This window comes from Colossoma macropomum, unplaced genomic scaffold (genome assembly GCF_904425465.1).
Source record: "Colossoma macropomum unplaced genomic scaffold, Colossoma_macropomum, whole genome shotgun sequence".
Lineage (NCBI taxonomy): Eukaryota > Metazoa > Chordata > Actinopteri > Characiformes > Serrasalmidae > Colossoma > Colossoma macropomum.
In genome coordinates this window covers 6,427,689-6,451,165 of record NW_023494809.1, presented here as the reverse complement: position 1 = coordinate 6,451,165, position 23,477 = coordinate 6,427,689, and the positions used below count along the sequence as shown (strand labels likewise).

The following is a 23,477-nucleotide window of genomic DNA, read 5'->3' as shown; positions in this document are numbered from 1 at the left end:
AGGAAGATATTGGAGAATGAGGCCCAATCTCTGACATCAGACAGCGTATTCATAACCATTGCATGTAATAACTATTTTGCCTCAGCACCCTGCATGTATCCCTCCACCGTGAATGGATTTTAAGGTGAAAATCTTCTCAAAACAGTCATATCATAAAACAGTGTCTCAGTCATCAGGCAGTGAATTCATAACCATTTCGTGTAGGAACTTTCTGTGAGGGAGCTTTTAGAGGTGGACGTCTGGTTCCTATCACCACCACTGTGAGCAGTTCTGACTCAGAAAGTTTCTCTAAAACAGCGTTTCACACCAAACCACTCTGAAAAGCTAGAAAATTTCCAGTTCCCAGTTCGTTCTGAGTCATGAACACAACATTAGACAACTGCAACAAGTTATTATTCTTTGAGAAGAGCCTCAGTTTATAGTACAAATCACACTTTTTCCATTTTTGTTGGCTTCCACTTCAGACGTTTGCCCTGGGTCATGTTCCCACACACCAAATTCAACTGAACATTATTCAGAAACCACATCAGGAGCAGGAGTATCTAGAATCAGTTTTTGCGGTTTGGAATCTCCCTTAAAATGTCTGAACACCCTACGTAGTCCACTTTGCAGGGAACTACTAGGGAAATTGGACGGAACCCACTGATTACCTGGGACAGGTGTCTTAGTTTAGGCTGGAAGCTGAACTCTGGATACCAGCAGAGTCTCCAGAAGGAAGGCTGGTGAATTTGCTGCTCCAGCATTTCACATTCTGCTTTTTTTGGCGGCTGTGGTCGCTAACATGGGTCGTATTAGTCCATCGCTGTGTGTGTTTGGTTTGCTGTGGATTGCTGTGGCTTATACTGCTGAGAAGAATCATCACCAGTTCAGCCCTTTCCGATCCACCAAGCAGGAGTTTCCCATTGAGCTCAGGCCAAAGATGAGGGACAGTGAGTTTGTCCAGCATACGCAACATCTGGTGCCTCCTCATCTCTTTCTTCCAATGTTTAGACATGCAGCAGCTCCATTTGTTAACAAAGAGCATTTCAGACCAGTGGCTGGTAGGAGAACCTTTCAGAGCACTTTAACCAACATTTTAGTCCCTCAAGGTCATCCACAGCACATCCAGGTGGCTCCTGTGGACAATAAACACGGTGTGGAGGTGTGGTGTGGCTACAGGAAAGTTTCTGTTCGCATAAATACAGCAAGGATCGGGGTTAAAGGTGCAGATTCTGACTTTTACCTGGGGACGTGTCCGGTATCTCGCTCCGTGGGACACTACCTCTACTTCTACTATGACCTCAATGACTGTGGTAGTTCATTAAAGGTAAGGAGATGCAAAGAATAATGCTGAATACAGACCTCCAAACCAGAGTTATGTACATCTTCAATGGTAAAACCAATATTTGGGTTTTTAATGAAACTTTTCCACTGCTTGGATGTGGTCAGTCAGAGTGGTTTGGTGTGAAATGGTTCAGGTTTCTTTACAGTGGTGGTGATAGGAACCAGGGGTCGCCATGACTACAACACAAATATAGACATTTTATTTACTATCCAGAACCACCAGTGAACCTACACGAGTCTTCTGAGTTTATATGGAATGTTGATGATGGAAAATAGTGGAAAATCAGAAATAATAAGTTTTCTTTGGGGACTATTTTGCCTCACAGCGCCCTGCATGTATCCCTCCACCATGAACGGAGTTTAAGTTCTCTAAACTATCATAAAACAGTGTCTCAGTCATCAGGCAGTGAATTCATAACCATTTCATGTAGGAACTTTCTGTGAGGGAGCTTTTAGAGGTGGACGTCTGGTTCCTATCACCACCACTGTGAACAGTTCTGACTCGGTAAGATTATCTAGAACAGAGCGTTTCACACCAAACCACTCTGAACTGCTCTGTTTACATCTTAACCACTTAATTGTGCAGAAATTTTAAAAACTCAGTGGAGTTCCCTTTTTAGCAAGGTACTGTTGCTTAAATAATGACTCTGGTAGAGGTAAGCTCCAAGCACAAGCTGGAGTCCAAAAACTCCTGTGCTGAGTTCTCCTATGGAAGTGCACTGGATTCTTCAAGGGTTCTTTTAGTGAAGAGTGGTTTTATATGAAACCATGAGCACTTAATGAACCCTTTACATGATTAAAGTATTCTTTGCATTATGAAAGCGTTCTTCATATTGATGGAGAGAACCCTTGTTGGTGCTATACAGAGCCCTTTTCAAAAATGTTCTATATAGAACCATCTACAGCACATTCTTTATCAATTTGAAGAACTATTTAATGGTGCAAAAACCCTTTAATCATTCAAAGGGATCTTTGAGTGGTCATGGTTTCATATAAAACCATTTTCTTTACTAAAGAACCCTTGAAGAACCATCTTTTTAGGAGCGTACTGGGCAGCACAGCTGTGCCTGGATGTTGGTAAAGGGAGCTACTATCTGCTCTTAAATGCCATTAAGAGCTTCAGAGCGTCTCAGTGCTGAGTGAATGTGTTTCTCCTCAGACGGTTGGAGGCCACGTCGTCTATTCCAACAGTGTTGAGTTCAGGCCAGCAGGTCCGGAGGACGAGGAGGAGGAGGTGATCAGAGTAATGCCGCTAACGCTGCCCATCCAGTGTCTGTATAACAGGTAAAACTGCACTATATCAGCAAAGTCTCCAACCTCTTAATGACACTGACATGCCAAAAGTCATGGGACAGGAGCTGGTATCGTGTAGGACCCCCTTTAGCCCAGTGAAGTGCGGCAACTCGACGTAGCATTGATTTCCACAGTTGGACGGAAGACGTCTGGAGGGATGTTGAGTCGTGTCGTCTGAACAGCCACACACAGCTCTGTGGTGTTTGTAGGTGCAGGATCTCTGGTGCGAATGTTCCTCTCCACCACATCCCATAAAAGCTCGACTGGGGTGAACCTGCAGGCCACACCATCCGTCAGAACTCTCCAGAATGCTCCTCAAACCAATCTGGGACAATTTGGGCCCGACGTCACGGTGCATTATCCTGCTGGAATGTCCCATCACTGTGGCGATACATGAAATCCATGAAGGGCTGCAAGTGGTCAACAGTCAGTGAAACATAGCGGTCACTGGTCAATGACGTGCTTAGGCAGGCCAGTGGACCCAACCCATGCCATGAGAACACACCCCACACCAGTATGGAACCACCAGCCTGCACAGTGCCTTGCTGACAACTGGGGTCCATGGCTTCATGGGGTCTGCACCGCACACAAACCCCTTGGTACCGTGGCTCATCAGACCGGGCCACATGTTGCCAGTCTTCTAGGGTCCAGTTAGCAACCTCACGAGCCCAGGTGAGGCGCTGTGTCAAGTGTTGTGGTGTTAATATATGTGGGTCTTCTGCTCCTGTATCCCATGGAACCTAAAGAACGCTGCACTGACCTGTGGGAAATGCGTGCTGGGCCTCTTGCATTGAATGTGGATGTCGCTAGTCTGTTTGTACAGACAATTCTAACCAGACACTGGCGTCACGATACACACGTGACACTGTGGATCGAGGAATGTTAAACGCCCGCACAACTTCGGAAGTGGCATCACCCACTATCATGCCTCGTTCGGACTCCGATAATTTACGTTGCCTTGCCCTGAGCACGCAGGCCAGCATTCAGCCTCACTCACAAGATAACACCTCACAACTTATACAGCTGTGGGTGTCCCAATCCCTCCCCTGAGGTAACACCACTTCACAATCGATTTACATACTGCAATCCCACGACTTCTAGCATGTCAGTAGATTCTATTATATTATTATTATTATTATTATTATTATTATTATTAACAAAATGGTTCAGTGCATTATGAAAAATTAAATTTCAACACAACTCAATTCCATTGTAGTTTTTGTCAGAATTATTTTCAAAAATACACTAAATATGCGAATGTAACTGAATGCACTATTTACACAGAATACATACAGAGCAATACACCAAACCTTATTGTGTGAGTTGGGACTTCAGCTCACAGTGGTGGTGGGGTAGAGGAGACTGCCCTGCTGAAAAAGGACCATTAGAACTATTAGGACTGACACCTGATGGTTTTGCTGTGTAATGGGAATTGGCTTAATGGTTACCATTAGACTCAGAACACCTGTTAAACCATTGGAGTCCTTTACACCGTGATATCAACCCATCAGGAAGAGACACAATACCATGTGTGACTACTGGACATCAGCAGAAACTTTGAATGTTTCCTATAATTTTTTTTTTTCAGCAGCAAAATCAAACCAGATGACGAACTGCCTGTTAAACATCTCTGGTTTCTCCTAAAAGACTCACTTGAACTGGTTTACACTCTATATTCTCTTTATAACCGGATATATTCTGTCCTCACTACAGTAGACTGAGCAGGTCAGCAGAAAGCTAAGCGGCTAACAGGCTAACGCTACATTAATAAGACACAGACCAGGTTCATCCCTTTAAATAAAGTGTTAACTAAAAACTGGCACCTACAAAGTAAAGAATGTTGTTTACAGGCCTGTTTGGAGCTTAAAATGTCCGTGTTTAAACTACAGCTGACATCAAAATCCAATATAGCGGCAAGCTAAACCAGCTAGCTTGAAACTAATATAACGCTAGCTAGCTAATACTGTGAAAATATGAGAAGCATTATTGAAGCTCTGGTGTAAAAACCGATTTCTACCTCTAACTAATATAATTTGTTGGGTTTTTTCCTCCTAGATTTCATTATTCTTATAAAGTGGGCTACGTTCCCCACGCTCCGTGGATGTTCCGGAGAACCCTGAGTGCCAAACGCAGGTTCACTATGTCAGTGTGTAACGGTGAGGTTCTCCACTGTCTGACTGACTCATAAGATCTTTAATCATTTATATTTGACCTTATGATTCATCTCAGTGTCCGGTTCTGCTCATGGAGGTTCACAGTCTGGGGTTATTTAAAGGTCCTTTATCATGCAAAACTGAATTTTCTTCTTTTATTTAAAAAAAAAAACAAAAAAAAAACTGATGTACTATATAAACATTGCTAAAGTTTCAAAACATATATGTAAATGAGCTCTGTTCTGATTGGCTTCCCAGAATTGTGTCTCACTGAAAAAGCAGTCCAGGCTGGAACAGTTACAGACTGTAGTCCATCTGTTTCTCTGCATACTTTGTTAGCCCCCTTTTACCCTGTTCTTCAGTGGTCAGGACCCCCATGGACCCTCACAGAGCAGGGACTATTTGGGTGGTGGGTCATTCTCAGCACTGCAGTAACACTGACGCTGACACTGGTGGTGTGTGTTGTGCTGGTCTGAGTGGATCAGACACAGCAGTGCTGCTGGACTGAGAATAGTCCACCAACCAAAAATATTCAGCCAACAGCGTCCTGTGGGCAGTGCCTGTGACCACTGATGAAGGACTAGAGGATGACCAACACAAACTGTGCAGCAGCAGATGAGCTATCGTCTCTGACTTTACATCTTCAAGGTGGACTGACGAGGTAGGAGTGTCTAATAGAGTGGACAGTGAGTGGACTGCTGTGTGACCAACACAACACACACTAACACACCACCACATCAGTGTTACTGCAGTACTGAGAATGACCCACCACCCAAATAGTACCTGCTCTATGAGGGTCCATGGGGGTCCTGACCACTGAAGAACAGGGTAAAAGGGGGCTAACAAAGTATCAGAGAAACAGATGGACTACAGTCTGTAACTGTAGAACTACAAAGTGCACCTATATAGTAAGTGGAGCTGATAAAATGGACAATGAGCGTAGAAACGAGGAGGTGGTCAGAATGTTACGCCTGATCGCTGTGTAAATGTGCTGGTCTTGCAGTTTAGTTTCCGTGTATGAGCTGCGTGGACTGACGAGTAAACGGTACGTTTTGAAACTTTGTGTTTTCATTCTACATCAGTCTTATTTGAAGTAAAATCCTGGTTCTGGTGGTCAGGTGTGTTAGAGTGGGAAACCCTCAGACTGTGCTGGACCTCCAGGGCGGCTGAAGGCCTGTTTGATGATAACGCGGTTCTGGTGTTCTGTTCTGGTGAACTCTGCAGAGAAATGGGAGATTCTCACCGTAAATGAAGGTGTTGTTCTCGGGGAGCCGCTGTACTTCGAAGCTGCTGCTGACGTTTTAGCGGAGGACGAGACGATCTTCATCAGTTCTTGTCACATGACGGCGTCCAAAGATCCAAACTCCACCCCACGGCATGACCTCATCAGCAATTCTGGGTAATCTTCTGCTTAAACAGTTTGAAGCTAGTTCTCCACCGATTAGCGTCACATTTCTTAAAGGGCCCACGATCCTACAGCTTCCCACTGAGCTCTATTTATATTATCTGATGTGGTTTTATGTACCAATGAATATTCTCAGAAGAGATGTCTGTATGGGTTCTTTAGTAAAGAAAATGGCTCTATATAGAACCATGGGCACTCAAAAACACTGCATGATTAAAGGGTTCTTTCCCTCATGATAGAGTTCTCCATATTGATGAAAATGTGTGTTTATATGGTTCTATCCAGAATCTTTTCGTAAAGTGTTCTTTATAGCACCAAAAGGGGATCTTCTATTATGACAAGCTTGACATCAGAACAATAGAAGAACCCTTCTTGGTGCTACATAGAGGATGCTTTTCAAAAAGGTTCTGGATAGAACCATCTATAGCATATATCTCCATCAGTTCGGAGAACGCTACCATGATGCAAAGAACTCTTTAATCATGCAAATGGTTCTTTGAGTGTTCATTGTTCTATATAGAACCATCGTCTTTACTAAAGAACCATTGAAGAATCATTGAGTGTACATGACCATGGTTCAGCCTCTCACTTAAGTCATTTATTGTCACTGTGCCTTTAAGACTGATACATGCAAATGAGCTCTTCTGATTGGTTGCCGTGTATTGCGCCTCATTCAGAAAGCAGTCCAGCTGAAACACTACTTATAACATCAGTGTGAGTGGGCGGGGCTAAACGGCTATAGGCTGAATTGGTGGACATGTTTTTTGTGACATCACAAATAGTTTTTTTTACAGATTAGTTTCCATATATACTGGAGAGTAAACAGTACATTCTGAAACACTAATATTGTTTACACATTATTCAAGATACTTCAATTAAATATAATCTGGCCAATCAAGATAAATCAAGCTCTTACAGACGAGCGCTCCGGAAAACATGGTTAAACAAGGTGAAATCATGGTGTTCGATGATTTAACATTGTCTAATTTTGAGATTATTGTGATAATAATGAATATTTAAAATTTTTTTTGATTTTGTGCTTGTTTTACGTAACAAACTTATTTATTTGGCAGATTATTTGGTCTCACTTCAATTGGATAGAACATTATTCACTATCTACAGCTGTTCAAATCAATCTTGTGGAAGTCGGTTGATTCTCTACAGTGTTGGGGACTAAGACCAGGGATAGGTTTAGGACTATGGCTTGAGGTTAGAGCAAGCGTTGGGAAAATTAAGGTAAATTTAAGAGTTAAATCCAAGTTAAGTATCTACACAGAAGTATACAGTACTGTGCAAAAGTCAGAGACCATTTATTTAGTTTACAATCAAAACAGCCATTCATTTTTCAGTGTCAGGAGAAAAAACACACATTTACAGAAAATTACCCAGAATCCTCAACAGCTAAAGCTACTCTCAGCTGTTTAGTATTCAGTGAGTCACTCTTCTCCTTTATTCCAGCTTCCATTCTGTTCAGGAGACTCACTTTCAGTTCCTCAAAGAATCTGCAGACACACCTCCAAAGTTCAGTCTTAGAAGCTGGTTGATCGTTTTCTGAAGTAATCAAACACATTCAGTGGTGTTGAGGTCTGGACTCTGGGGTGGTCAGTCCATCGTTCAGCTTCTTTGTTTGATGTGTCCGTCTCCTTTTCTCAGTGAGGTTCTTCTTGATCAGCTACACATCCTTTCAGACCCACAGCGCTGAGTCGTCTTCTCACAGTGGAAGGATGGACAGAAACACCTGTGGATGTTTTCAGATCTGATCAGCTTGATTTTCTCCTCTCTCTCAGAGATGAAAGCTTTAAGTGCTGTTTATCTGATGGGGCAGTTTTGGTGTCGACAAGCTCTTCCAGGTGGTTGTTAGGAGCCACATTTTCTCAGTAGCTTTTAATCAGTTTCTGAACTCCAGTTTTGGAAACTCCTGTTTTTTTCACTTTATCTTTCTCCTTCTTTATGCAAGTAGATATTCTTATATCTAATCTCCTCACAACGAGCATGTTTTTATAATAAGCTAATTTATCTGCCATTGGAATAAGAATTTTATGAAGAGTCTTAATAGACTTAGAACACTTACAGCTTAATGCTTCTTACAGCAAGCTTATAATTAGAAATATTACATATGGAGTAGATTTAGGATTATTTTACTCGCCAAAACAGACAGTTATTACACTTATATAATACACTGTCAATTTGTTGAATGAATTTCAGGTGTTTGGTGGACAGCAGGAGAACAGGAAGTCGGTCCCGCTTCGTTTTAAGGCAGTCAAACGTCCTCCGGTTTTCATCCGACACATTTTTGTTCCCCCACATCACTTCTAGGGTAACTTCTTTCCAGTGCTTTAAAGTTTAACATGAATGTACTGTAGAATTATTGACTCATAATTCTGTATTGCTGCTTTTTCAGCTGCTTTATTTGCACTGTACAATCTTCCTCGGGAGAGATGCTGTGAGTCCTACAGCGAAGTCCTGCACCTACAACAAAGCAATCAGGAGGTGTGTTAATGAGCTTAAAGCGATAGTTTGTCCTAAAAACAAACACAGCTTCCCCACCTTATTAAAATGTACCTGATCAGCCGAGACCTGTTTGGTGGCAAGTTTGCTTCTTTAGTTTTAGCACTGGAGCTACGAGGCTAATGTAGCTAACACATAACGTACGCTTATTCCCCACCAATTAGCGTGGTGCTATCTGCATGCTTAAATCACTTTCTCTCCAAATTGTGTCGAGTTTGGACACTCGCACCAAAATGAAAACCATCACTACACCTGCTGTAAACGTGCCCTCGCCCCCTGCAGCGGTGCTAGCAGTCTTTAGATTGAGATTTTCTGGTTTAAAGGCTAGAAAACCCCCGTCTGATGATGCTTTGGGTGGATTTTTGGCATCAGGCTGTTTGTTTGTTAATTCAGAATGAAGGCGGATTGCTAGCGCTACTGCTAGGAAGCTGAATATCTGTGTTGCAGCTGTATTACTGTAGTAACTGTCTTCAGATCGTTATTACAGTGGAGAGAATGGATCAGAAATGCCTATCAGATGAGAACAACAGCCCTGAAAGCAAGAGGATAGTGGACCACTGTTGGCCCACTGATGGCAAAGCTGGCGGTCCACTGGCGTTTTGCTCTGCATTTCCTGGGAGGTCCACCAGTGGTTAAGCAGAGTATCAGACAAAATTCCACTTATCACTCATTTTCCACTCACAGTCCAGTTTACTGATTTATTTATTTATTTTCCTTCCTTTCTTTAGTTACCCTTTGTAAATTAGATTAGTAAATCGATATGCTCACTATCAGGAAGGCTAAAAGCTACAGTTAGCAAGTTAGCTACTTGGCTATAGCCATCTTCCCTCAGTTTGGCTTCTTTTCTCTGACTGAAAAAGTAAAAACTCATCTCTGGTGTTTATTTGGTGCTGAACACAGATATGATTTTGTTAAGTTAGTGCTAGTTTAGCTGGATTTCCCTTCTGGGGAAAAAAACACATGCTGGTCAGGGTTATTAGCCTGTAGCTCAGTGGCTAGGCTAGCAGTCAGGATTGGCTGACACCACAGATTCCCAAAGGTTATATGGTATATTTGCACAATGAATGCTGGATATTGTGGTGAGAAACCATCGATTTTAAAAAAAAAAAAAAAATGAAGACAGTATAAAATTGAACTTAGTCAGGGACGAGGCTGAGGGATACAGCACTGCACGGCACTCTGCGTAACGTATTAGAGTGTAGTTTTAGGCTGGAATCTCCTTTTTAACAACACTACATCAGTGTGCTGCTCTCTGCTGTGAGTCTGTAGTTATGTCATCATTATGTTCACATTTGTGTTTTTGCTGTTTAGGGTAGACAAGTTAGCCAGGTTGCTAACTGCTATCTGCACTGTCTTCCTGCTTCTGTCAGTACTGCTTATGGTTAGCTAGTTTGCTAACTGCACGGCGTGGAGGAATCCTTTTCAACGCCAGTCTTCCAGACCAGCTTCAGTCACGGCAACTTTACAAGGTGACTCTGTCGTTACTCTGGTGCTGAAACTAAAGCAGGAAACTTCAGACACCAAACCTGTCTTGGTTGCTCAGTTACATTTGGGCTGAAAGCTGGGAAGCTGTGTAAATTAGATTTCTGGCCAAACTGACATTTCAGTGATTTCTGAATCTGGTGAGAACCTGAGATCGTGTATCGTGTTATTCTCAGGTGGGAGGAGCTTCACAGTGATGACTCTGTGTGTGCTTGTTGTGATTCTGTATGTGAAGCTGTGGATTTCGGTAAGTTATGTATAAGAATTTTCACACTTCACATGTTAAGAAGCTGTCCGTTGGGGTTGGTCACTCAATAATGACTTGTTTCTATTTTTGAGGTTCTCTGGCCGGTGTTGAGCAAGCAGTGGTGACCAGTCAACCCTGGAGTTTTAACACAAGGGATCATTTACCTGGGAACACCTGGGGACGGCCGAACACCTTGAAGGTAAAAACAAAATGATTACAGGATTAAAAGATTCCGCGATATAAAACCAAATGATAATCATTTTAATTTCCATAACCATGTCTTTTTAAAAAGTGTGGAAGTAAACAGTAAAATTTTATTTAACACATCTGTAATCTGAACCGTAAACACACTTTCAATTATAATCTGAATAGTAAACATGTTTTTACAGATATAATCTAAATATGCAGCGACTTTGACAGTAAATTTGCATTTGCACAGCTGTAATCTGAACAGTAAACACACTTTCACAGCTATAAACTAAAAAGTAAACATGTTTATGCAGTTATAATCTAAATACACAGTGATAATCTGGACAGAGAATTTGCATTTATGCAGCTATAATCTGGAAAGTAACTGCATGTTTATGCTGCTATAATCCGGACAGTAACTGTTTGCGCAACTAAATTGGACAGTAAATGTATGTTTATGCTGCTATAATCTGGACAGTAACTGTTTGTGCAACTAAATTGGACAGTAAATGTATGTTTATGCTGCTATAATCTGAACAGTATACAGTATACTATAATCTGGACAGTGAAAGTGTTTTCACAGCTATAATCTGAACAGTAAATATGCATTTGCACAGCTATAATCTGGAGTGTATGCATGTTTACACAGCTATAATCTGACACAGTTGTAGTAATCAGTAAATAGTAGCAATGATGGGGATAGTTTCATTAAGTTAACTGTTGTCTTGCATGTTTTAAAGGACACATCCTACTAAATCTTATTTAAAAAAAAGTGAGAAATGGTTTTCCATGATCTGCTCCCTGTAACAGCATCACAACATTTCTGCAAACTGTGATGATGTTGGTATGATGTCATCATGATGTTCATATCTTCTTGTTCCTGCTTGCAGGGCAACGTTCAGGTGAAGTTCCTCCAGAAACACACTGAGGAGCAGGAGGAGGAGGAGGAGGTTTTTCAGGGTGGAGTTGAGGAAAGCCTGAGCCCTGCAGAGGTGGACGATGAGAATACAGTGCAGCAGGTTCTAACCTGGTCAGGACTAAACATAAGCCCGGTCAGAAAGGAGGAGGAGGTCAGCAAAGCACCTGACTGGAATGAGTTACTTACAGAAATTTGTTTTCACAGCTATAATCTGAACAGTAAACGTGTTAATGCAGTTATAATCTGAAGATGCAAGTATAATCTGGACAGTTAACATGTGTTTACGCAGCTATAATCTGGACAGTAAACGTGTGTTTGCGTATTTGTAATCTAACCAGTCAGTGTGTGTGTGTATGCAGCTGTAATCTGGACAGTAAACATTGTTTTCTTGCACTTGTCTTATGTTTTAAACTCTTATTAAAAAAAAACAGTGAGAAAAATGATCTGCTCCCTGTAACAGCATCACATTTCTGTAAACTGTGATAATATTGGTATGATGTCATCATGATGATGTTCATATCTTCTCATTCCTGCTTGCAGAGCAACATTCAAGTGAAGTTCCTCCAGAAACACACAGAAGAGGAGAAGGAGGAGGTTTTTCAGGGTGGAGTTGAGGAAAGCCTGAGCCCTGCAGAGGTGGACGATGAGAATACAGTGCAGCAGGTTCTAACCTGGCCAGGACTAAACATAAGCCCGGTCAGGAAGGAGGAGGAGGTCAGCAAAGCACCTGACTGGAACGAGTGGTTACATATAGAAGAGAAGAGTTTACACAGCTATAATCTGAACAGTAAACACGTGTTAATGTAGCTATAATCTGAAGATGCAGCTATAATCTGGACAGTAAACATAAGTTTATGCAGCGATAATCTGGGCAGTAAATGTGCTTTTGTGCAGCTATAATCTGGGTGGTACAAGTGCATTTGTGCAGCTATAGTCTGGACAGTAAAAGTGCATTTGTGCAGCTATAGTCTGGGTGGTAGAAGTGCATTTGTGCAGCTATAATCTGGGTGGTACAAGTGCATTTGTGCAGCTGTAATCTGGGTGGTACAAGTGCATTTGTGCAGCTATAATCTGGGTGGTACAAGTGCATTTGTGCAGCTGTACTCTGGACAGTAAAAGTGCATTTGTGCAGCTGTACTCTGACACAATTATAATCAGTAAATAGTAGTAATGACGGGGATTGTTTCATTAAGTTAACTACATGTCTTGCATATTTTAGTCATTTTTCAGTTTGACAGTTTTGATAGACCTGTTGCTCTTTACATTGTATGTGAATTTCATGATGTTCAAACAGAAATGGCCAAAATGTACTTTTAAAAAAAGTCTGGTTCCATTGACTTACATTAAAAGTAAAGTATGTTTTTTTTCCTTCTCCTGGAAAGTTACCATTTTGGAGACACAAGGTTTTTGTACCGACAGCAGCAATGTGTTTTGAAACCATGATTTGCGGCCTGTAACAGCATCTCAACATTAATGTAAACTGTGATGATGTTGGTATGATGTCATCATGATGAGATGTTCTTATCTTCTGATTCCTGCTTGCAGGTGAAGTTCCTCCAGAAAGATGCTGAAGAGCAGGAGGAGGAGGTTTTTCAGGGTGGAGTTGAGGAAAGCCTGAGCCCTACAGAGGTGGACGTTGAGCATGCAGAGGTGGACGATGAGCGTGCAGTGCAGCAGGTGCTAACCTGGTCAGGACTAAACACCAGCCCGGTCAGAAAGGAGGAGGAGGAGGAGGAGGTCAGCAAAGCACCTGCCTGGAACGAGTGGCTTCCTGCAGAAGAGAAAAGAGAAGAGGGGATGATGAGATCAGTGCCAGGCACTGTGAGGAAGAAGGAGATGGGCCGTTTTAGAAAGCTCTCGCAGAAAAACTGGAACCACGTTTCTGGAAAAGCAAGTTCCATCGCTGCAACAGAGAAACCCGAGGGTGTTGAAGCTAGTACGTCTGCGGAGGACACAGACGAGCCAGAGCTGATAGAAGAAGACACTTTTCTAAGAGCTCAGCATGAACCTGCTGAGTGGAGTGAAGATCACCAGTGACCTGCAAAGACCGCAGTGATGGAGCTCTTCCGTTTCTGCGTCAACATGGTCTTATTCCAGGTGTGAATGTGTTACGGTCCTTTCAATGGAAGGTTCTTTAAAGAAGTATTTGTATAGCATGATGTATAGGAAAACTAAATTTAAAGAACCTCCACATAACATATGGTCCTATACCACTGGCGTTTGTCCTGAAACTGTACATCCAAACCAAAAGAATGTCTTGGGACCTTTATTTTGTGTTCTTATGTTCCTGTGTCTTCTCCTAAGAACATTTCTGGAGCTCTGCTGCACTGCTCTTATAGAGAAAAACATCATTTCTCTCATAATAAAGTTCTGTCTTTGTGACAAGTAGAGTGTAGAGTCTTTACATTAAGCAGTGCTCCTGTTAGAGCATTTATGCAGCACCCCTGGTTTGGAGACTTTAAAGGGGGGGGGGTTACAAATGACCTAAAGACCTTCATTGATTGATTAAGCGTTCAGGTCCATCAATAGACAATCATTAAAGGAGTACTGTGGCCAAAATGACACAATTTAAACATTGTTTGTTGTAAAGGTGTCTGTTATCCTCCTAAAGCTTTGCCACAATTAGAGAGTTTCTAATTAAGAAAATGTATAATCTAAGAAAAAACCCTTCTGATGCATCTTGAAGGTGGGAGGGACTACAGCTGCATTCAAGTTCTGTGGACTAATAAAGTAAAAGCTAAATTTGTTGGTCACAATCACCAAAGGTATGCTTGAAAGGGAAACAAAGAGCAGCATCTGATGAAAGGAACACCTTGTTAACTGTTCAGTTAAGGGTAGATCTATTATGCTTTGGGGTTGTGTGGCAGCCAGGGACACAGAAATATTACAGAGGTAGATGAAAGAATAGATTCCACCAAATATTAGCACATTTTGGTAGTAAGTGTGACAGTTAAGAAACTGCCAAAAAGAGGCTGACCGACGCTCAAAAACACCACAAAATCCACCATGAGCTACTTTGAGCTGAAGCTTTTGGAACTGAACAGTAATCTGACCCTTAACTGCTTTGAAAGTCTGTGAGTAGATGACCAACAGAGTCGCAGAACTAGAAGTTTTCTGCATGAAAGAGTCGGTGAACGTTCGCTGGGGCTGTGCTGGATACCATTTTTTGGACTCCGGAGCTTTGGCAGTAATCAACAGCGAACACTGGAAGCTTCACCCTGTGGGGAGGAGAGGGGCAGGGCTAAAAAGTTGTTCTGAAAATCCATGCCTGACTCCTGTGTTGAAAGCACATTTTTGGCTTCATACGCTGTAAAATCTGAATCTCCAGGCCAGCTGCTTTCCTCTCACAGGCTTCGCTACCAGCCCGCTAACCTCGTTAGCAGTGGCCTCGGGTGTTAACGGCACAATGCATGCACAGGTTAACCAGTGCTTCATGGAGGTGGTGCAACTCGAGTAGCATGACGCAGTGAGAGAGCGGGATGTCAGGTGTCCGAGCTGAGATGGTTTATATTTCTACATTTTTAAAAAGTATAAATTCCAAATAATGACTTGGTAGGGTGCCTAAACTTTTGCACATGCCACAATTACTGCTTGCTTTGTCTGTCTATCTATCTATCTATCTATCTATCTATCTATCCAATATAAAGTAACTGCATTGATACCATTTAACTTCAAAGAAAAAAAACAAACAAAAATGTCGTTTGGCCAGGGGTGCCCAAACCTTCGCATACAACTGTAGGGTTCACTCTTAATAAAGATGGTTCTTTAGTAAAGAAAATAGTTCTACATAGAACCGTGAGTACTCAAGGAGCCACTTGCATGCTTAAATGGTTCTTTGGGTTCTATATACCCTATATGTGGTTGGTATAGTGTAGTGAATAACACCTCTGCCCTCTGCGCTGTAGACTGGGGTCCAACCCCCCACCTGGGCAAACACCCTACACTATACCAGTAAGGGTCCTTGGGCAAGACTCCCAACACCACCTTCACCTGCCTGTGTAAAATGGTCACTCTGTACATCGCTCTGGATAGGAGCGTCAGCCAAATGCCGTAAATGTAAATACACCAAAAAGGGTTCTGCTGTTGTTCTGCTACGGTTTGCGTTAGGAAACATTAAATGCATTTAGAACCTGCTGCTGTTCACCTGTTACACCGTTAGGATCCTTTATGTTGTGATATCAACCCATTAAAAAGCCAAAGCACATCACAAAACCATCAGGAACCAACAAACACACTTATTGGGTTCTGTGGGTTCTTTCTGGAGGGTATTGCTTCCTGCCTGCCCACTCAAAGTGCATGCTTCTACAAAGGGAAAACGCTGCACGTGCACCATAATTCCCGCCAACCCCGAGGCATTGTGGGATACCAGTTAGTTATAGAGGCCCGTGTTCCGCCGTGCCCCTGTCTGAGTCCTCAGAGTGTTCCGAGCCCGGTATGGGTCTGATTCTCCCCTCGGTGTGCGTGTTATTAGGCTTGCTTTCTCCGTGCGCGCGTGCCGAAGAAGGCTCGAGCGTCTGGGCCGAGCTCGCGCTGCCGGAGCTCCGGGTCAACCAAGAGAGGCAGCTCGGTCCGCCATACCTGCACCTCCCGGTCTTCCTGCACTCCAGGGTTCCTCTGCTGGACAAAGCCCACTTCTCCCCAGCGCGCGGCTCGGGGCTCGAGAAGCTTCCCGAGCGCGTGAGGAACGTGCTGGTTCCCCCTCCAGCGCCCGCGCGCTCGAGCGGCGCTGAGAACGGGCGGAACCGCTTGCGCGTGGCTTGCAGCGCCACACAGATGCGCGTGAAGGTCCCCAGAGAGACGGTGGGCTCCGCTGAGGGGCTCAGGCTGGGCACGTGCGATGTGAGCTGGTCAACAAAGAAGCATCTCGTCTTCCTTCATGATCTCCACCAGTGTGGAACCAAAAGAGAGGTAGAACATCCGCGCGCTCCTGAGCGAAGACGCTCTTTCTCTTTGAACTGATTTTAGCCACACCTTGATGGTTCTTCAATAAAAGGAAATGGTTCTGTTTGGAACCAGGAGTCCCATATAGAACCATTTCATGCTTAAATGGTTCTGTGCATGGTGACATGGTTCTTCAGATTGGTGGACAATGTGTTTTAAATTGTTCTGTATAGAACCTTATTGAAAATGGTTCTGTGTAGCACCAAAAAGGGTTCCTTTATTGTTATGAGCTTGATGTCATGACTATTGCATTGCAGGGTTCTTTTTTTTTTGGTGCTGCACTCTTAAAGATGGTTCTTTAGTACAGGGAAAGGTTCTGCTTAGAGCAATGAGTGCAGTCTAGAACCACTACTTGCTTAAGTGGAGAATGTTGTATATGGTTCTATATAGCCCAAAAATGGGTTCTTTTCTTTTTACAAGCTTGACATCATCATAATAGAAGAACCCTTTTTGGTGCTATATAGAACCCTTTTCCAAAAGGTTCTATATAGAACCTTATACAGCACATTCTCCATCAATCTGAAGAACGCTTTCACAATGCAAAGAACCATTTAGGCATGCAAAGGGCTCTTTGTGTATTCATGGTTCTATGTAAAACCATTTCTTTACTGAAGAACCTTTTGAAGAACCATCTGTTTTTAGGAGTGTAGTTGATGAGACTATAATAAAAATTGCGCTCTTTTAAATTGCAATTTCGATATAAATATGATTAATCTTTCAGCCCTGGTTCCTCAAGGGTTCTTTAGTAGAAGGAATGATTCTGTTTAGAACCATGAGTGCCAAATGGTTAAATGGTTCTTCAGACTGATGGAGAATTAAATGGTTCTGTCTAGCACCACTTTATTGTTACTGCAGGACTCTTTTTGGTGCTGCGCTCTTACAAAAGATCCTTAAAGTAATGCCAGTGGTTCTGTGTAGAACCAGGAACACTCAATGAATCATTGCATGCTTAAACAGTTCTTTGCATGGTGGTCTATACAGCACCAAAACAGGTTCTGCTGCTATTGTTATGATGTCCAGCTTGTAACAGAAGAACCCTGTTTGGTGCTACATAGAATCATTTGAAGAACCCTCTATTAAAAAAGTGTAGTTAAAAAAAAAAATTCTCGTGCAAATGTTTTGGGTTTGAAGTGATCAGTGGTCACTTATTTTTATGCTACACTGTAAAAATGGTCTGTTCAGCCTGGAAAAATGACCTCATGTGGTTAAAAAGCAGCTGAACTGGTTCTGAACTCATAAATACTCAGCCTCATTCTTTGAGTTGAATTAGTCCAGTTCAGTTAGACAGGCAGACACACACAGGCAGAGTTCTACACTGACCCGGATGTTAACACTGACCCTGTTCTCTGCTCCTGTTTTTGGATACAGATAATAAATAACAGGGTGGTTTATTCCAACACGCTCCACTACGCCCCTCTGGAGGCCTTGGGGTCAGAAAAAAGGCCTTTCTCCGTACCTGTGAAGTGTCACTTCAACAGGTGAGTCCTGGACGGTGGTGGATGCCGACTGTCTAAATTTATAGACCATCCTAAAAATATTTAAACGTCTATTAAATACTGCAGTGTTTAATAGACATGTAGACAGGCACAGTGGTTTTAATAGGTTTTATGTTCATGTGGACACCAGGAAGCCTAGCTGTTGACTTTGCACAGCTAATAGACGTCCATAAATCTATGAATCATCTTGGCTGCCTATAAAGAAAATATCTCATTATTACCTGCTGGTTTCCTGGCTGCAAACATCTGGATTCTGCAGACATCAAGTATGTAACAGAAAGCAAGTCAGCTATAAACCATAGATGGGTATATCTGTCTAAACTGGTCATTCGCATTGGTAAAACTCTACATTTAAAGGGGAATTCCACTCGTTTTTCAGAATTTCTGCATAGAACAATTGTTGAGATGTAAACAGAGTGGCTCAGAGTGGTTTGGTGTGAAATGGTTCAGAATTATCTACAGTGGTGGTGATAGGAACCAGGGGTCGCCAAGACTACAACACAAATATAGACATTTTATTTACTATCCAGAACCACCAGTGAACCTACACGAGTCTTCTGAGTTTATATGGAATGTTGATGATGGAAAATAGTGGAAAATCTGAAATAATAAGTTACTACTGAAATAATAAGGGACTATTTTGCCTCACAGCGCCCTGCATGTATCCCTCCACCATGAATGGAGTTTATGGCCAAAAAGGGAACTGAGGTGGACGTCTGGTTCCTATCACCAACACTGAGAACAATTCTGACTCAGTTTCTCTAGAACAGAGCGTTTCGCACCAAACCGCTCTGAACGACTCTCGGAATTGTTGGAAATCCTCTTTAATGTCAACACTTTCCTTGCTGTAATGAACCCAAATCTGCTTTCAGGTTCCACTACTCCTACAAAATCGGTTTTGTGCCTCAGGTTGAAACTCTGAGGCTCTTCAAACCCATGAAGACGAAGGGCAGCGTCTCACTGAGCGCGTATGACGGTAACGCAGTGGTTTTGATCCTAAAAGCTGCCAGACTGTTGTGTTTTTTTATCGTTCTGCTGGTGTTTGAGGTGAAGTCTCAGCGTGACGGCTGTGGGTGTTTGTGCTGCTCTGTTTCAGCTCAGTGGAACAGACTGAACTCGTCTGAAGGCTATATCGTCGGTCAGCCCATGTACTTTGAGGTGGAAGTTTTGTCGGTTGCAGAAGATCAAAGGTTATTTGTGAACTCGTGTCACGTGACCATGAACAGTTCTCGCCTCTCCACACCGCGGCTCAGCGTCATCGACAACTATGGGTAAGATCTGCCTGGACTGCAGGTGAGCTGCTTATATTGCCGCTTACACTGTTAGAAATAAAGGTTCTGTTCAGGTACATTTCTCGTTCATTAAGGTACAAACAGTGTAAATGTTCCCTCAAAGCTACAACAGTGGTTTTAAGGTCTGATTGTGAACCTTAAATAAGTTTTTCCAGGTGAAAAGTTCGTATTTGTACCTTTTCATAACTGAATGTTTTAAAACAGAACAGTAAAATAAAAGCCTGGAGACGAGACGGGGTGTGTGGAGTCAGTACAGCTTAGAACATATCATTTCAGTGGATTATGGTTCAGTTATGTTCCCTGACTAAAGGTACTGAGATGTGAATTCATCACCACTTCCTGTGTGCAATATAATCAATACTCCATGTGCAATATATTTAAAATATCTTGTGTAAACATTTTTTGCTTTTCTATTTATAATGTTTATATTGTTAACACATCACCATCACCTCAATGTGAAATTCAAGTAAAACATCCTTACAGTGTAAATATTTTAGCTTTTTTTTATTTATAATCCTTTATATTGATAATTTTTGTGAAGGATAGAGTATATATTCATCTAATTTTTTACTTTTAATATTATATATATTGTCTATAAAGTAAAAGTAACAAACTGTAAAACCCTTAAGTAATTAAGATTTTAATTACTTGCTTGTTTATTCTCTTCTTGTTACTTCTTTTCTTGTCTGAGTGACTTGCTCTCCTTTTGCTGCTGTAACACTGAGAATTTCCCCATTGTGGGACTAATAAAGGATCATCTTATCTAACTGTGTATTAAAATGTGCAGAAGTGTCTCTGTAGAGGATGTTGATGTGTTTACACTTAGAAAATCAATAACGTGACTGAGATTTGACTGACGGCGTTCATATTTTTGCACTCAACCATACAGAAGTGGGTAATATGACGATTGTTTTGTCATTATCCTGTTAAATTTGTGAAATGCTTTTCTGAGCATATTATGAATATCATCATCACTTAAATAGCACAGAGCTACACGTTTCCTATAAATAGAATATCATGAGTCCTGTTTAACTGGATGTAGCGCAGCTCCGAATATGCATGAATAAAAATCATTGTTTTACTGGCATCAGTGTTTTTAATGACTAGCTTTACTAGTGCATTATCATGATGCATATCATGAAAATATCATCGTGATATGATATTTTTGCCACATCGTCTACCCGAACGACACACGTGTAAATCTCTGAGCTGAGCATGATATGATTATGTTGGTATGATTCAAATGTTTATTTTAGAATAATAAACAAGATGCATAAATGTGACCGGACAGCAGTCTACACAGTCGTGAAACTTAGGCGATGATGATGATGATAACAATAATAATAAAACCCCTCAAGCATTTTATTTACAGTTCATTTAGCAAAAATGCGCACTTTATTTATTGAATTAGTCTAATCATATTTTTGATTGTAATTCAGTCCAACATTTGATTATTGATGCTGTTAAATTAAAATTTTTATTAATCTGAAAGCAGTTTCTGCACACCTATTGGCTGGCATTGTTTTGATTAAAATTATTTACGTTTATTGAATCACCTGGGTGCTTTGATTAATCAGAACACTCATCTGGAGCCGTGATTGGTCAGAATGATCACCACACAAAGTTAAACAAGCTGAATTCCTGTTTGCAGTGTCAGTAGTGCGGAGGGCAGTGTTGTGAAAACATGAAAATGATATATTTACTCTCCCCTCAGCTTTAAATCAGTGGTTTAGAGCTTGTGTTAATCTGTAAATAGCGCAGTTCTTCTTTTACTGCCTCAGTGTGGAAGATAGAAATAGAACTGTACAATTCAATGACTCATGAACACTAATCTGGAGAACAGCTACACTACTGATACGATCAAGTCAATAAATATTTGGGCTGTACGATACTGACACTGAATATCACTATGATGATATGAGACGCAATAAATTATTATGGAAATAGTTTGCATCTTGGATATGACGCAAGTACAGACTTTTTTTGGACGTGTAAACAGAAATCTAACTGATCTCTCCTTTAAGCAAATGCAAAATACAAAATTACAAAAGCACAGTTAACTATTGTGCAAAGTAGAAAAGAAATAAGATGCTAACAGCTGTTTACATCAGAACTGAGAACTCTTGTGCACTGACAGTCAGCATCACTTCAACAGCTTTTTCTTTAACGGCTGCAAAATATATAAATACATATTTATTGTTATATAGGTACAAAAAAAACCGAATTTATTTATTTATTTCTTTAAAATTCAATGCTGAGTGTGAGAACAGTCCTATTTGATGTGTTTTTACCGGCGTGTAGTTCAGAATGGAGTGTTTGAGCTGCTGTGCGTTTTATAATTGGCTGTTTAGCCTAATGGTTAAGTTACTCGTGGGAGAGCAGCGTTCAATCCCAGCACAGAGAAGCTCGTCTAAAGACGTCTGTCTGGCCTCCTGTGACAATAATGATGAGAGGATAAACACACCTGATCATGGAACAGCTGAGCAGCCAGCTGTCCAATTACTTTTGAGCCCTTAAAATGGGGGATATGTATGAAAATGGCTGTAATTCCTGCACTGATCACCTAATTTGGATGTAAATACCCTCAAATTAAAGCTGAGTGTCAGCACTTTAAGCTACTATTCATTGTTTGGTTTCTCAGATGCTGGGGTAGATGGGTAAAATACCTTTGTCCAGATATTTATGGAGCAGGCTGTATATGGATCAGCGGGTTGTGAGTGTTTGCAGTGTTATGCTGTGCCTGTTTCCTTTCTGAGCCTCTCTAAACTGCTCTGATTTTGGTCAGATGCATGGTGGACAGCAGGAGCAGCAGTGAGTCGAGGTTCCTGAAGAGCAGCAGGAGGAACGTGGTGAGGTTTTCTGTGGAAGCGTTTGTGTTCCAGGGAAAGCTGGCTAAGGTAATAGAACCCCACAGACAGTATGGTTCTCCTCTCCTGGGGTTTTCTGTTCTGCCTCTGTTTATTTGGAGCTTTATTTATTTCCTCCAACAGCAGCTGTACATGCACTGCGAAACCACAGTCAGCAGCGCGACTCCGACTGCAACCTCAAAGTTCTGCACCTACAACCAGAAGAGCGGCAGGTACGATGAGACGCCACCGCGCTCTGTTTTTGTTGTGTTGAAGGTCCTGGTCCTGGTTCTGGTCTTGGTCCTGGTTTGCACTTGGCTGTGTGGTTCTTCTCTCTGTAGGTGGGAGGAACTCTACGGCTCCAGTGCTGTTTGCTCCTGCTGCAACTCGACATGTCTCTCTGGCGCCCCCACTGGTGACGAGTGTAAACAGCAATCCCTTTTGTTTTTTAAATAATTAACTGATTTATTTATTTTTTACTTTGGTAATGATTTACTGGGTGCACAACTTTGTAAAGCTCATTTTAATCTGAGCTTTAAATTAGTGATGTTTTTTATAAACCTGTTACATTTAATCTTTAATGTGAGCTTAAAATAAAAAAACCAATAAATAAAACCTAAATAATCTGGGTCTCTGAAGATCCTTAATGTCCTATTTCTGGAAATCTGGTGCCCTGCAACATTTGACAGAAACTGTAAATGTAAAGTATTAAAGAGGTCAGGAATTAACTGAAAAAAACCAAACAAACCCCTTTATTTTTTTTGTTAAGCACTTTCTAAATTTTCTTTACAAATGCTTCATTATTTATTTTATTATTATTTAAATTGTTATAATTTCTGCTCCCCAACAGCCAACAGAACGGACACTAGTGATCAGAGCTCCCTGCAGGTGGGTGAGTATGTGGGCGAAATCACAGACGAGAGCGTGAAAGTGGAACATCTGACCACAGCGCAGAAGGAGGATGCAGTGGAGCCACACCGGACGTTTGAGGAGGTGTTTGGACTGGACTGAATTAAAGACCTTAAAGTAGGACACTTGATAAATGAAGATTCACTGATGCAGAATGACTTTCCAATCAAATGTCAATAAAAACAAAACAAGGCTAATCTTGTTTCCAGTTTCTATAATATACCAATCATAATCCCAGTAAAGTCAGCCTGAATCAAACTTTTTTACTTATAGTTGATGTTTGTCATATTAAGCACGATTCATCATATTCACAGGGCTGCCAACTCTGGCGCTTTTGACAGTGAGACTCATGCGCTTAGGTCTACACAAAAAAAAGGTTCTTTAGTGAAGAAAACAGTGCTATATAGAACCATGAACACTCAAAGAACCCTTTGCATGATTAAACAGTTCTTTGCATCATGAAATGGTTCTTCA

At 41.6% G+C, this 23,477-nt stretch overlaps 2 protein-coding genes across 2 annotated transcripts; both read left to right on the top strand.

Moving 5' to 3' along the window:
- The first annotated feature begins 773 nt into the window (after nt 1-773).
- On the top strand, nt 774-13,556 carry zp3d.1 (zona pellucida glycoprotein 3d tandem duplicate 1). Its single transcript, XM_036557893.1, has 12 exons — nt 774-1,316; nt 1,944-1,979; nt 2,439-2,607; nt 4,672-4,772; nt 5,994-6,168; nt 8,380-8,491; nt 8,576-8,664; nt 10,341-10,411; nt 10,504-10,610; nt 11,491-11,670; nt 12,060-12,233; nt 13,065-13,556. Exons 1-12 carry the CDS (start codon nt 782-784, stop codon nt 13,554-13,556), a joined length of 2,241 nt encoding a protein of 746 aa, XP_036413786.1. The 5' UTR covers nt 774-781.
- A 2,397-nt stretch (nt 13,557-15,953) lies between these two features.
- Nucleotides 15,954-23,245, top strand: zp3d.2 (zona pellucida glycoprotein 3d tandem duplicate 2). Its single transcript, XM_036557892.1, has 8 exons — nt 15,954-16,427; nt 17,829-17,938; nt 18,829-18,932; nt 19,053-19,227; nt 22,034-22,145; nt 22,239-22,327; nt 22,436-22,518; nt 22,945-23,245. Exons 1-8 carry the CDS (start codon nt 15,954-15,956, stop codon nt 23,103-23,105), a joined length of 1,308 nt encoding a protein of 435 aa, XP_036413785.1. The 3' UTR covers nt 23,106-23,245.
- Nucleotides 23,246-23,477: the final 232 nt, after the last annotated feature.

Excerpts from the sequence above, each read along its gene's own strand:
- zp3d.2 (XM_036557892.1), top strand. The coding sequence starts at position 15,954 with ATGGGTCTGATTCTCCCCTCGGTGTGCGTGTTATTAGGCTTGCTTTCT. Across the intron at positions 17,939-18,828 it reads GTGAAGTGTCACTTCAACAG|GTTCCACTACTCCTACAAAA; the intron begins GTGAGTCCTGGA and ends ATCTGCTTTCAG. Across the intron at positions 22,328-22,435 it reads TACAACCAGAAGAGCGGCAG|GTGGGAGGAACTCTACGGCT; the intron begins GTACGATGAGAC and ends TTCTCTCTGTAG.
- zp3d.1 (XM_036557893.1), top strand. The coding sequence starts at position 782 with ATGGGTCGTATTAGTCCATCGCTGTGTGTGTTTGGTTTGCTGTGGATT. Across the intron at positions 1,980-2,438 it reads AAATAATGACTCTGGTAGAG|AGCTTCAGAGCGTCTCAGTG; the intron begins GTAAGCTCCAAG and ends AATGCCATTAAG. Across the intron at positions 8,492-8,575 it reads TCCCCCACATCACTTCTAGG|CTGCTTTATTTGCACTGTAC; the intron begins GTAACTTCTTTC and ends CTGCTTTTTCAG.